The following is a 15,195-nucleotide window of genomic DNA, read 5'->3' on the forward strand; positions in this document are numbered from 1 at the left end:
CAACCACGCTCTTTTTCTTTCCACACATCTCTCTTACCCTTACGTTACTTACTCGATCAAACCACCTCACACCACACATTGTCCTCAAACATCTCATTTCCAGCACATCCATCCTCCTGCGCACATCTCTATCCATAGCCCACGCCTCGCAACCATACAGCATTGTTGGAACCACTATTCCCTCAAACATACCCATTTTTGCTTTCCGAGATAATGTTCTCGACTTCCACACATTTTTCAAGGCTCCCAAAATTTTCGCCCCCTCCCCCACCCTATGATCCACTTCCGCTTCCATGGTTCCATCCGCTGACAGATCCACTCCCAGATATCTAAAACACTTCACTTCCTCCAGTTTTTCTCCATTCAAACTCACCTCCCAATTGACTTGACCCTCACCCCTACTGTACCTAATAACCTTGCTCTTATTCACATTTACTCTCAACTTTCTTCTTCCACACACTTTACCAAACTCAGTCACCAGCTTCTGCAGTTTCTCACATGAATCAGCCACCAGCGCTGTATCATCAGCGAACAACAATTGACTCACTTCCCAAGCTCTCTCATCCACAACAGACTTCATACTTGCCCCTCTTTCCAGGACTCTTGCATTTACCTCCCTTACAACCCCATCCATAAACAAATTAAACAACCATGGAGACATCACACACCCCTGCCGCAAACCTACATTCACTGAGAACCAATCACTTTCCTCTCTTCCTACACGTACACATGCCTTACATCCTCGATAAAAACTTTTCACTGCTTCTAACAACTTGCCTCCCACGCCATATATTCTTAATACCTTCCACAGAGCATCTCTATCAACTCTATCATATGCCTTCTCCAGATCCATAAATGCTACATACAAATCCATTTGCTTTTCTAAGTATTTCTCACTACATTCTTCAAAGCAAACACCTGATCCACACATCCTCTACCACTTCTGAAACCGCACTGCTCTTCCCCAATCTGATGCTCTGTACATGCCTTCACCCTCTCAATCAATACCCTCCCATATAATTTACCAGGAATACTCAACAAACTTATACCTCTGTAATTTGAGCACTCACTCTTATCCCCTTTGCCTTTGTACAATGGCACTATGCACGCATTCCGCCAATCCTCAGGCACCTCACCATGAGTCATATATACATTAAATAACCTTACCAACCAGTCAATAATACAGTCACCCCCTTTTTTTAATAAATTCCACTGCAATACCATCCAAACCTGCTGCCTTGCCGGCTTTCATCTTCCGCAAAGCTTTTACTACCTCTTCTCTGTTTACCAAATCATTTTCCCTAACCCTCTCACTTTGCACACCACCTCAAACAAAACACCCTATATGGTTGTGAGGCGTGGGCTATGGATAGAGTTGTGCACAGGAGGATGGATGTGCTGGAAATGAGATGTTTGAAGACAATGTGTGGTGTGAGGTGGTTTGATCGAGTAAGTAACGTAAGGGTAAGAGAGATGTGTGGAAATAAAAAGAGCGTGGTTGAGAGAGCAGAAGAGGGTGTTTTGAAATGGTTTGGGCACATGGAATGAATGAGTGAGGAAAGATTGACCAAAAGGATATATGTGTCGGAGGTGGAGGGAACGAGGAGAAGTGGGAGACCAAATTGGAGGTGGAAAGATGGAGTGAAAAAGATTTTGTGTGATCGGGGCCTGAACATGCAGGAGGGTGCAAGGAGGGCAAGGAATAGAGTGAATTGGATTGATGTGGTATACCGGGGTTGATGTGCTGTCAGTGGATTGAATCAGGGCATGTGAAGCGTCTGGGGTGAACCATGGAAAGCTGTATAGGAATGTATATTTGCGTGTGTGGACGTATGCATACACATGTGTTTGGGGGTGGGTTGGGCCATTTCTTTCATCTGTTTCCTTGCGCTACCTCGCAAACGTGGGAGACAGCGACAAAGCAAAAAAAAAGAAAGAAAAGAATATATATATATATATATATATATATATATATATATATTTTTTTTTTTTCATACTATTCGCCATTTCCCGCGATAGCGAGGTAGCGTTAAGAACAGAGGACTGGGCCTTTGAGGGAATATCCTCACCTGGCCCTCTTCTCTGTTCCTTCTTTTCGAAAATTAAAAAAAAAAAACGAGAGGGGAGGATTTCCAGCCCCCCGCTCCCTTCCCTTTTAGTCGCCTTCTGCGACACGCAGGGAATACGTGGGAAGTATTCTTTCTCCCCTATCCCCAGGGAAATATATATATATATATTTATTTATTTTTTATATTTATTATACTTTGTCGCTGTCTCCCGCGTTTGCGAGGTAGCGCAAGGAAACAGACGAAAGAAATGGCCCAACCCCCCCCATACACATGTATATACATACGTCCACACACGCAGATATACATACCTACACAGCTTTCCATGGTTTACCCCAGACGCTTCACATGCCTTGATTCAATCCACTGACAGCACGTCAACCCCGGTATACCACATCACTCCAATTCACTCTATTCCTTGCCCTCCTTTCACCCTCCTGCATGTTCAGGCCCTGATCACACAAAATCTTTTTCACTCCATCTTTCCACCTCCAATTTGGTCTCCCTCTTCTCCTCGTTCCCTCCACCTCCGACACATATATCCTCTTGGTCAATCTTTCCTCACTCATTCTCTCCATGTGCCCAAACCACTTCAAAACACCCTCTTCTGCTCTCTCAACCACGCTCTTTTTATTTCCACACATCTCTCTTACCCTTACGTTACTCACTCGATCAAACCACCTCACACCACACATTGTCCTCAAACATCTCATTTTCAGCACATCCATCCTCCTGCGCACAACTCTATCCATAGCCCACACCTCGCAACCATACAACATTGTTGGAACCACTATTCCTTCAAACATACCCATTTTTGCTTTCCGAGATAATGTTCTCGACTTCCACACATTCTTCAAGGCCCCCAGAATTTTCGCCCCCTCCCCCACCCTATGATCCACTTCCGCTTCCATGGTTCCATCCGCTGCCAGATCCACTCCCAGATATCTAAAACACTTCACTTACTCCAGTTTTTCTCCATTCAAACTCACCTCCCAATTGACTTGACCCTCAACCCTACTGTACCTAATAACCTTGCTCTTATTCACATTTACTCTTAACTTTCTTCTTCCACACACTTTACCAAACTCAGTCACCAGCTTCTGCAGTTTCTCACATGAATCAGCCACCAGCGCTGTATCATCAGCGAACAACAACTGACTCACTTCCCAAGCTCTCTCATCCCCAACAGACTTCATACTTGCCCCTCTTTCCAAAACTCTTGCATTTACCTCCCTAACAACCCCATCCATAAACAAATTAAACAACCATGGAGACATCACACACCCCCGCTGCAAACCTATATATATATATATATATATATATATATATATATATATATATATATATATATATATATATTTTTTTTTTTTTTTTTTTTTTTTTTTTTTTTTTTTTTAATTTTCCAAAAGAAGGAACAGAGGGGGCCAGGTGAGGATATTCCAAAAAAGGCCCAGTCCTCTGTTCCTAACGCTACCTCACTAACGCGGGAAATGGCGAATAGTTTGAAAGAAAAAGAAAGAATATATATATATATATATATATATATATATATATATATATTTATATTATTTATTATACTTTGTTGCTGTCTCCCGCGTTAGCGAGGTAGCGCAAGGAAACAGACGAAAGGATGGCCAAGCCTACCCACATACACATGTATATACATACTCGTCCACACACGCATATATACATACTTATACATCTCAACGTATACATCTATATACACACAGACATATACATATATACACCTGTACATAATTCATACTGTCTGCCCTTATTCATTCCCATCGCCACCCCGCCACACATGAAATAACAACCCCTCCCCCTGCATATGCACGAGGTAGCGCCTAGGAAAAGACAACAAAGGCCACATTCGTTCACACTCAGTCTCTAGCTGTCATGTATAATGCACCGAAACCACAGCTCCCTTTCTACATCCAGGCCCCACAAAACTTCCATGGTTTACCCCAGACACTTCATATGCCCTGGTTCAATCCATTGACAGCACGTTGACCCCGGTATACCACATTATTCCCGTTCACTCTATTCCTTGCATGCCTTTCACCCTCCTGCATAATCAGGCCCCGATCACTCAAAATCTTTTTCACTCCATCTTTCCACATCCAATTTGGTCTCCCACTTCTCCTCGTTCCCTCCACCTCTGACACATATATCCTCTTTGGCAATCTTTCCTCACTCATTCTTTCCATGCGACCAAACCATTTCAAAACACCCTCTTCTGCTCTCTCAACCACACTCTTTTTATTACCACACATCTCTTACCCTTTCATTACTTACTCGATCAAACCAACTCACACTGCATATTATCCTCAAACATCTCATTTCCAACACATCCACCCTCCTCCACACAACTTTATAGCCCATGCCTCGAAACCACATATCATTGTTGGAACCACTATTCCTTCAAACATACCCATTTTTTCTTTGCATGATAATGTTCTCGACTTCCACACATTTTTTGATGTTCCCAGAACTTTCGCCCCCTCCCCCACCCTATGATTCACTTCTGCTTCCATGGTTCCATCCGCTGCCATATCCACTCCCAGATATCTAAAACACTTCACTTCCTCCAGTTTTTCTCCATTCAAACTTACTTCCCAGTTCTTGTCCCTCAAATTTATTGCACTAGATAACCTTGCTCTTATTCACATTTACTCTCAGCTTTCTTCTTTCACACACTTTACCAAACTCAGTCACCAGCTTCTGCGGTTTCTCACCTGAATCAGCCACCAGCGCTGTATCATCAGTGAACAACAACTGACTCACTTCCCAAGCTTTCTCATCCACAACAGACTTCATACTTGCCCCTCTTTCCAAGACTCTTGCATTCACCTCCCTAACAACCCCATCCATAAACAAATTAAACAACCATGGAGACATCACGCACCCCTGCCGCAAACCTTCATTCACTGAGAACCAATCATTTTCCTCTCTTCCTACACGTACACATGCCTTACATCCTCGATAAAATCTTTTCACTGCTTCTAACAACTTGCCTCCCACACCATATATTCTTAATAACTTCCACAGAGCATCTCTATCAACTCTATCATATGCCTTCTCCAGGTCCATAAATGCTACATACAAATCCATTTGCTTTTCTAAATATTTCTCGCATACATTCTTCAAAGCAAACACCTGATCCACACATCCTCTACCACTTTTGAAACCACACTGCTCTTCCCCAATCTGATGCTCTGTACATGCCTTCACCCTCTCAATCAATACCGTCCCATATAATTTCCCAGGAATACTCAACAAACTTATACCTCTGTCATTTGAGCACTCACTTTTATCCCCTTTGCCTTTGTACAATGGCACTATGCAAACATTCCGCCAATCCTCAGGCACCTCACCATGAGTCATACATACATTGAATAATCTTACCAACCAGTCAACAATACAGTCACCCCCTTTTTTAATAAATTCCACTGCAATACAATCCAAACCCGCAGCCTTGCCAGCTTTCATCTTCCACAAAGCTTTTATTATCTCTTCTCTGTTTACCAAATCATTCTCCCTAACCCTCTCACTTTGCACACTACCTCAACCAAAACACCCTATATCTGCCACTCTATCATCAAACACATTCAACAAACCTTCAAAATACTCACTCCATCTCCTTCTCACATCACCACTACTTGTTATCACCTCCCCATTAGCCCCCTTCACTGAAGTTCCCATTTGTTCCCTAGTCTTACGCACTCTATTTACCTCATTCCAAAACATCTTTTTATTCTCCCTAAAATTTAATGATACTCTCTCACACCATATATATCTATTTATTTATTTTGCTTTGTCGCTGTCTTCCGCGTTAGCGAGGTAGCGCAAGGAAACAGAGGAAAGAGTGGCCCAACCCACCCACATACGCATGTATATACATTCATGTATATGCATATATACATGTTGTATTTATTTATTTTGCTTTGTCGCTGTCTCCCGCATTTGCGAGGTAGCACAAGGAAACAGACAAAAGAAATGGCCCAACCCACTCCCATACACATGTATATACATACACGTCCACACACGTTAATATACATACCTATACATTTCAATGTACACATATATATACACACACAGACATATACATATATACACATGTACATAATTCATACTGTCTGCCTCTATATATTCCCATCGCCACCTCGCCACACATGGAATAACGTCCCCCTCCCCCCTCATGTGTGCGAGGTAGCTCTAGGAAAAGACAACAAAGGCCCCATTCATTCACACTCAGTCCCTAGCTGTCATGTAATAATGCCCGAAACCACAGCTCCCTTTCCACATCCAGGCCCCACAGAACTTTCCATGGTTTACCCAAGACACTTCACATGCCCTGATTCAATCCACTGACAGCACGTCAACCCCGTGTACCACATCGATCCAATTCACTCTATTCCTTGCCTGCCTTTCACCCTCCTGCATGTTCAGGCCCCGATCACTCAAAATCTTTTTCACTCCATCTTTCCACCTCCAATTTGGTCTCCCACTTCTCCTCGTTCCCTCCACCTCCGACACATATATCCTCTTGGTCAATCTTTCCTCACTCATTCTCTCCATGTGCCCGAACCATTTCAAAACACCCTCTTCTGCTCCCTCAACCACGCTCTTCTTATTTCCACACATCTCTCTTACCCTTATATTACTTACTCGATCAAACCACCTCACACCACACATTGTCCTTAAACATCTCATTTCCAGCACATCCACCCTTCTACGCACAACTCTATCCATAGCCCACGCCTCGCAACCATACAACATTGTTGGAACCACTATTCCATCAAACATACCCATTTTTGCTTCCCGAGATAATGTTCTCGACTTCCACACATTCTTCAAGGCTCCCAGGATTTTCGCTCCCTCCCCCACCCTATGATTCACTTCCGCTTCCATGGTTCCATCCACTGCCAGATCCACTCCCAGATATCTAAAACACTTTACTTCCTCCAGTTTTTCTCCATTCAAACTTACCTCCCAATTGACTTGACCCTCGACCCTACTGTACCTAATAACCTTGCTCTTATTCACATTTACTCTTAACTTTCTTCTTTCACACACTTTACCAAACTCAGTCACCAGCTTCTGCAGTTTCTCACATGAATCAGCCACCAGCGCCGTATCATCAGCGAACAACAACTGACTCACTTCCCAAGCTCTCTCATCCCCAACAGACTGCATACTTGCCCCTCTTTCCAAAACTCTTGCATTCACCTCCCTAACATCCCCATCCATAAACAAATTAAACAACCATGGAGACATCACACACCCCTGCCGCAAACCTACATTCAGTGAGAACCAATCACTTTCCTCTCTTCCTACACGTACACATGCCTTACATCCTCGATAAAAACTTTTCACTGCTTCTAACAACTTGTCTCCCACACCATATATTCGAGGATGTAAGGCTTGTGTACGTGTAGGAAGAGAGGAAAGTGATTGGTTCTCAGTGAATGTAGGTTTGCGGCAGGGGTGTGTGATGTCTCCATGGTTGTTTAATTTGTTTATGGATGGGGTTGTTAGGGAGGTAAATGCAAGAGTTTTGGAAAGAGGGGCAAGTATGAAGTCTGTTGTGGATGAGAGAGCTTGGGAAGTGAGTCAGTTGTTGTTCGCTGATGATACAGCGCTGGTGGCTGATTCATGTGAGAAACTGCAGAAGCTGGTGACTGAGTTTGGTAAAGTGTGTGAAAGAAGAAAGTTAAGAGTAAATGTGAATAAGAGCAAGGTTATTAGGTACAGTAGGGTTGAGGGTCAAGTCAATTGGGAGGTGAGTTTGAATGGAGAAAAACTGGAGGAAGTAAAGTGTTTTAGATATCTGGGAGTGGATCTGGCAGTGGATGGAACCATGGAAGCGGAAGTGGATCATAGGATGGGGGAGGGGGTGAAAATTCTGGGAGCCTTGAAGAATGTGTGGAAGTCGAGAACATTATCTCGGAAAGCAAAAATGGGTATGTTTGAAGGAATAGTGGTTCCAACAATGTTGTATGGTTGCGAGGCGAGGGCTATGGATAGAGTGGTGCGCAGGAGGATGGATGTGCTGGAAATGAGATGTGTGAGGACAATGTGTGGTGTGAGGTGGTTTGATCGAGTAAGTAACGTAAGGGTAAGAGAGATGTGTGGAAATAAAAAGAGCGTGGTTGAGAGAGCAGAAGAGGGTGTTTTGAAATGGTTTGGGCACATGGAGAGAATGAGTGAGGAAAGATTGACCAAGAGGATATATGTGTCGGAGGTGGAGGGAACGAGGAGAAGAGGGAGACCAAATTGGAGGTGGAAGGATGGAGTGAAAAAGATTTTGTGTGATCGGGGCCTGAACATGCAGGAGGGTGAAAGGAGGGCAAGGAATAGAGTGAATTGGAGCGATGTGGTATACCAGGGTTGACGTGCTGTCAGTGGATTGAATCAAGGCATGTGAAGCGTCTGGGGTAAACCATGGAAAGCTGTGTAGGTATGTATATTTGCTTGTGTGGACGTATGTATATACATGTGTATGGGGGTGTGTTGGGCCATTTCTTTCGTCTGTTTCCTTGCGCTACCTCGCAAACGCGGGAGACAGCGACAAAAAAAAAAAAAATATATATATATATATATATATATATATATATATATATATATATCATTTCTTCTGTGTACAAACACACACACACACCATCCTAAGCCAGGTACACGTTTATTATCCATCCATGAGGGGAGGATGAATACCTAGGTTGGATGAGGCCAAATGCCTTGTTTAGGCTTTGAACCCACTCATAACTGACCCCAGGCTGGCCTCTGCTAACTCATGGTCAGTAACTCAAACCACTACTCTGTGGAGGCAAGTGTGTGTGTGTGTGTATGACAGTTATTGGGAGTCGGCTGAGACCCTTTAACATCACAGGGATCCTGTTTTAACATGGGTAGGTGTTTTAGTCTTTAGCTGGAAATTATATATATCACAGAGGTTGGGAAAGCTTTCTTGGGCATAGCTTAGCAACTGAATTGTTGCTCTGCCACCTAAGGGGAACTGAATCTCATGATGAGCCCCCAGCTTAATGATAGAATCCCCACTTTTATCACAAAAGTAGAAGGCACTGATCTGTAGAGGAAGGGCTTAAACACTGTCCTGTAATAATGATATTACATGGCAGATTAAGGTTCCTTGGTGACGTTCATGTCACTGATATACCACTGTGCATCAGAATATGTGACTCTTCTTCCTTTGGTCATTTTACACATTAGTATATGTTGTTATTTGGAGGGTTTGAGCTATTTAGCTTTTATGTGAAGTAGTTCCTTGATATATGAATAAAACACATGTCTGATATTTGATATGTTTTTATGCTGTAGTTGTATTTTTTCTTTTTTTTTTTAGCTGAGACAGCTTGAGCAACTGAGTATGAAATATTCATTGTAATCTACTCCCACAGCTGCAACAGCAATTTAAAAGCACCAGGCCCTATGAAGGTGGTGGTTGTTGGGTCTGATCTGTACATCAGTTGTGTCTTACGGCCCTATGTAGACCAGTTTTCTTCCAAGCCACCAGACTTCCAGAATCACATTAGATTTCTCATCATTCCTTTAGGTAAGTTTAAGAAAGCTTTTTGGTCATTATCATTCCCAGGTTAAGGAGCATAACTTAATCAATTGGAACTCTCATTTGACATTGTTGCTGTTATTGCTTGTCCTTTTTTTTATATGATTAAGACTTTTTAGTATCCCATAAGTTTACATAGGGCAAGATAAGAATATTGATTATAAATATACTGTGGAACTGCAGTCACTCAACTTCTGTTTATCTTCATGCTCTTTATTGTTATTCCCCTTCAAATGAAGAGTGATGTAATATTTAGGTCTCTCAATCATTTGTTTCTTCATTCATTCGTTCTTCATTTTATCAGTGTAATATCATTTGCATGATTATTAAACAAAATGAAAATGTTAACATGAAACATAGGAAGCTTAGGGTATTTTTTAAGTTAGCTGAGATGGCACAGGCAGCTGAGGCCCTAATAAAGGCCATCCCATCATAAAATATTAATGAGTACAAAGTTTATGGTTCTGTTGTCTTGCTTTTTTGGGGGGCCTATATGAGCTACTTGTTTTTGGAAGATAAGCCTCTCATACATCAACGCAAGAACATATGTATCTTTCTTTGTATGACACCTATTCTCGCTGGGAACTCTCTCAAGGGGTTGGCCATGGCCAAAGAGCTCTGTAACTGGTGAACTCCATTGCTGCATCTTAACTTTCTAGTGCCTCACCCTTAACAGGTTACTGGCAGAGGGCAGTACTGTTGCTGTGTTTTCAGAGGCTCTTACCCATTGTTCTTACCAACATAATGTTCCAACCTTATACCTCTGCCTAATGCTCCCACTTAAATGTTTCTACTACTTATACTAAATGCTCTTGCCTAAAGTTCCTATCTATTCCTTCTAAGTATTGCTATTGCCATTTTGGTAAAAGGCAGGGTTAGTGCATAGCGCTTACCACTGGAAAATCTAGAGTTATGAAGAATTAAGTTGTGTGAGTTAAGCATTGTCAAGTGTTATATGTGACAGGGTGAGATTGTATGTTTATAAACAGAATGCTAGCAATTCATGTGTGGATGAGGCAGAAAGAAAAGACAAAAAATCTAGCTTGCAGCTTGTGAAAAGCATGTTTTTGAGTCCAAAACATTCTATGATCCGAGTTCCCTTACAAGCCTAGTATTAGTTGTTGTGGTAGAGAGTATACACAACAGTTATTGCCCTATTCTTGCTAAATGCATGCAGAATATATGAATATAATGAGAACAGGGAGACTAACTGGAGATGGAAGGATGAGTGGAAAACATTTTAAGTGATTGGGGCCTGAACATGCAGGAGGGTGAAAGGCATGTACTGGATAGAGTGAATTAGAACAGTTTGGTATACGGGGGTCAATGTCCTGTAAGTTGACTGCAGCAAGTTATGTGAAGTGTTCAGGGTGAACCATGGAAAGGTCTGTAGTGACCCTGGTTGTGAATAGGGAGCTGTGGTTTTGGTGCAGCACTCATGACAGCTAGAGAATGAATGTGAGCAGATGCAGCCTTTATTTGCTTGTCCTTGGCACTACCTCACTAACTTGGGAATTGCGATCAAATATGAAAAATACACACACACACACACACACACACACACACACACACACACACACACACACACACACACACACACACTTAAACACACACTCTTACAAACAAAAATACTTTCTGTCCTTATGAGGCACCTGCAGCACTCAAAAAGCCAGTCATGTCCACAGTTCAAGACCACAGGTCATGAGGTGTTGTGATGTGTGTGTGAATCTGTATGCAGGGTAATTGAGTTGTAAGTGCTTAGTGTATTGTTTATAGTTGTGGTATAGTAGTGGTATTGGGAAGTGTGACTTGTGTTTTTATGGGGAGAGTGGATTTTAATGGGTATATGTCTGGTGGGTTATTCTAAAGACCAAGGTGGGAGGTAAGCTTTTTAGTGCTTGTTGGATTATTTCTGTGTCCATGTGTTTTGTCGTTATATTTGTTTAGGGTTTGGGGATCTGTTAATAGAGGTTGCTGGAGTATGGGGCAGGGTAAGATTATTAGATCTTTTTGGTGGATGGAGGTTAGTTATAGAGTGGGTTAAGTGGGAGGAGTCTGGTGATGTTGCATGAAATTGGGTGCTGAGCATGTTGAGGTGCGACTGAATTAGTAGGAGAAACTTTGTATCACTGAAGGTTTTAAGTGTTTTGATGGCTAGGCATCCGGTGTATGTTCTTAGTGCACTAGCTTTTGTGGTTTGCATCTTTGTTATATTTGCCATTGAGAGGGCAGAAGACGAGACAAGTGATGCATGGTTTAAAGTAGAGCTGATGATTGTTTGTATAAGATGTTGAAGGATTCTTTTCCTTGTCCAAATCTGGTGTCAGTGAGAGTTCTAAGGACGTTTAGTTTTTTTGTTGTTTTTGGCCAATGAATGTCATTTGTGGTGTATGTGATGCCTTGAATGTTTTGTTCTGTGGGAAAGGCTTTCCAGTCATTGTGACAGAGGGTGTGAGCTGGATTTATATCTGTGTAGAGGTATAAGAGTAATTGAAGCCTTATGTGGAGATGTAGGCATATTCTTTTGAATGAACCCATATTACAGTTGACCAATGCAGTTTTGCATGCTTGATGAAGCTCTTGTGATGTTAGGGTTCTGTGAAATGATAGTGAGATCGTCTGTATATGAAGGGACCTTTATGTTGAATTCTGCCTGAGGTAGTGGGCAGCCATTTAGGAAGAGATTGAAGTTCTGGAGAAAAAACAGCTCATTGGGAACTTCATTGGAGAGTTTTAGTGTTTTAGATATGAAGCAATTGTGAGTGGTTCTGGAATGGTGGCCTGTTTAGAAATTGACAAAGCACTTTTTGTCAGTGTTGTGGAGGGTGTTATCAATTTTTATTTTTATACTTATTCTGTGTATCCCCCATAAATGGGGTTGTGTTAGGAACAAAGAAAAGGCCTCACTTGCTCAAATCCATTCTCTAGCTGTTAAGTGCATTGCATTGAAACCACAGCTTCGTATCTACACCTAGAGCTATCTGTGATTTTCCCCGCTGCTTCCTATGCCCTGGTTCAGCCCAATGACAGCATGTCACTTCCTGTATATCACATCACCATTTCACACTAACTTGTGCACATCTTTCAGCCTCTTGTATGTCCAGGTCCTGAGAACTCAAAATCTTATTCACTGACTGACCTTTCATAACTTTGAATTTAAGCAACAAGGAAGCAGTTCACACAAATGTAAAGAGTTTGATTTTTAAGTAGTGTTATACCTTCATCTCACCAACTTGGCTCATAGAAGCTGTTCGATTCTTCATGACTTAACATGGATGGAACACGCTGAAGATATTCATTGCCTTCATAAACAGTCCAATTCTTTTGCACATTTTTGGACAAGTGTATTCTTATTCCTACCTGCTAGTGACCTAAAAGATGATTTTTACTCTAGTGATAAGGTGAAGTAACAGAAAAATCATTGTTTACTTTGTTGTGAAAAAAATACAACTGGCAATTAGTCTTAACACAAGTTTAGAGGTTTCTGTATTGTTTTTGAAGACTGGTTATACTGTATAGTCCAAAGCTGTTTCTGTGCCTACAACTCACCTCTGTTATAGCTCAGAAAATATACAAACTGTACAAGTGTTTTTACAGTAATTTAACATGAACAAGATCATTATAATTCCTTTCATGTTACAACAAGAGTCTTTGCACAAATGTAATCTTTTTCCCTCATTATCTTTATATTTTACTAGCTTTAAATAGTTCTATTTCTTTCAGATTACTTTTTTTATGTATGTGTGTTTTACTTGCATAGTAGAGAATTTATTGTATGGTGGGTTTCCTTTAGAAGTACAGTTGAAGTTTTGATAATCCCTTTTAAATTTAGTTTTATTTTATTAGATTAAAAGATGGTCATTAGAATTTTATGAAATGAGTTTTTGAGAAAAATTTTAAATTGAAGTATTTTCCACAGGTGTAAATAGTTTAGCAAAGTACTTAGGATCCATCGACTCTGTATATGGTGCAGCTTTTGTCAGTGACTCGTGGCGAGAGGTTGTAGAACGCTGGGAAAAACCTGATGTACAGGAAGTTGTTAATCGTGTCCATCGTTACCTTACACAAGCACAGCAAACGTTACATCTACCTATTGCTGAAGCCATGCTTACATACAAGGAAAAAAGGTGAGGAAGATAAAGTTTTTCCATTTATAAACATTAAACTAAGTCACTTTATTATTCAGCTAAGACTAATGTGCTTCACAACAGTGGTGTGTACATATTTTTTTATGTTAGCTGAGACGGCATGGGCAAATGAGTCCCAAATCAAGGCCATCACATTAACACTATATGAGGATAGGGAAGAAAGAATACTTCCCATGTATTTCCTGCGTGTGGTAGAAGGCGAATAAAAGAGGAAGGAGCAGCAGGCTGGAAATCCTCCCCTCCGTTTTTTTTAATTTTCCAAAAGAAGGAACAGAGAACGGGGCCAAGTGAGGATATTACCTCTAAGGCTCAGTCCTCTATTCTTAATGCTACCTCGCTAATGCAGGAAATGGCAAACATCTATGAAAATATATATATATATATATACCTATGAGTCCACGGGGAAAATGAAACACGATAAGTTCCCGAGTTCACTTTCATGTAATAATCACATCATCAGGGGAGACACAAGATATAAGTCAGTTGATATACATTGAAGATGTATATCAACCGACTTATATTTCTCTCGTGTCTCCCCTGATGATGTGATTATTACACGAAAGGGCACTTGGGAACTTATCGTGTTTCAATTTCCCCATAGACTCATAGTAATATCTTGATCACGCACAAAATTGTGATCCTTTCCAACAATATATATATATATATATATATATATATATATATATATATATATATATATATATATATATACAGAGGTATAAGTTTGTTGAGTATTCCTGGTAAATTATATGGGAAGGTATTGATTGAGAGGGTGAAGGCATGTACAGAGCATCAGATTGGGGAAGAGCAGTGTGGTTTCAGAAGTGGTAGAGGATGTGTGGATCAGGTGTTTGCTTTGAAGAATGTATGTGAGAAATACGTTAGAAAAGCAAATGGATTTGTATGTAGCATTTATGGATCTGGAGAAGGCATATGATAGAGTTGATAGAGATGCTCTGTGGAAGGTATTAAGAATATATGGTGTGGGAGGAAAGTTGTTAGAAGCAGTGAAAAGTTTTTATCGAGGATGTAAGGCATGTGTACGTGTAGGAAGAGAGGAAAGTGATTGGTTCTCAGTGAATGTAGGTTTGCGGCAGGGGTGTGTGATGTCTCCATGGTTGTTTAATTTGTTTATGGATGGGGTTGTTAGGGAGGTAAATGCAAGAGTTTTGGAAAGAGGGGCAAGTATGAAGTCTGTTGGGGATGAGAGAGCTTGGGAAGTGAGTCAGTTGTTGTTCGCTGATGATACAGCGCTGGTGGCTGATTCATGTGAGAAACTGCAGAAGCTGGTGACTGAGTTTGGTAAAGTGTGTGGAAGAAGAAAGTTAAGAGTAAATGTGAATAAGAGCAAGGCTATTAGGTACAGTAGGGTTGAGGGTCAAGTCAATTGGGA

General features: G+C 41.2%; 1 protein-coding gene across 1 annotated transcript in view; it reads left to right on the top strand.

Annotated features, from left to right (window-relative positions):
• The window catches only part of LOC139760499 (phosphofurin acidic cluster sorting protein 2-like), a 111,001-nt gene that overhangs the window by 46,647 nt on the left and 49,159 nt on the right, over positions 1–15,195 (top strand). The window contains exons 3-4 of the mRNA XM_071683785.1: positions 9,488–9,642; positions 13,574–13,781. Coding sequence (XP_071539886.1) covers positions 9,488–9,642; positions 13,574–13,781 — 363 coding nt within the window. The remainder of the gene's footprint in view (positions 1–9,487; positions 9,643–13,573; positions 13,782–15,195) is intronic.

The sequence above is a fragment of the Panulirus ornatus genome, chromosome 37 (genome assembly GCF_036320965.1).
Source record: "Panulirus ornatus isolate Po-2019 chromosome 37, ASM3632096v1, whole genome shotgun sequence".
NCBI classification, from domain to species: domain Eukaryota; kingdom Metazoa; phylum Arthropoda; class Malacostraca; order Decapoda; family Palinuridae; genus Panulirus; species Panulirus ornatus.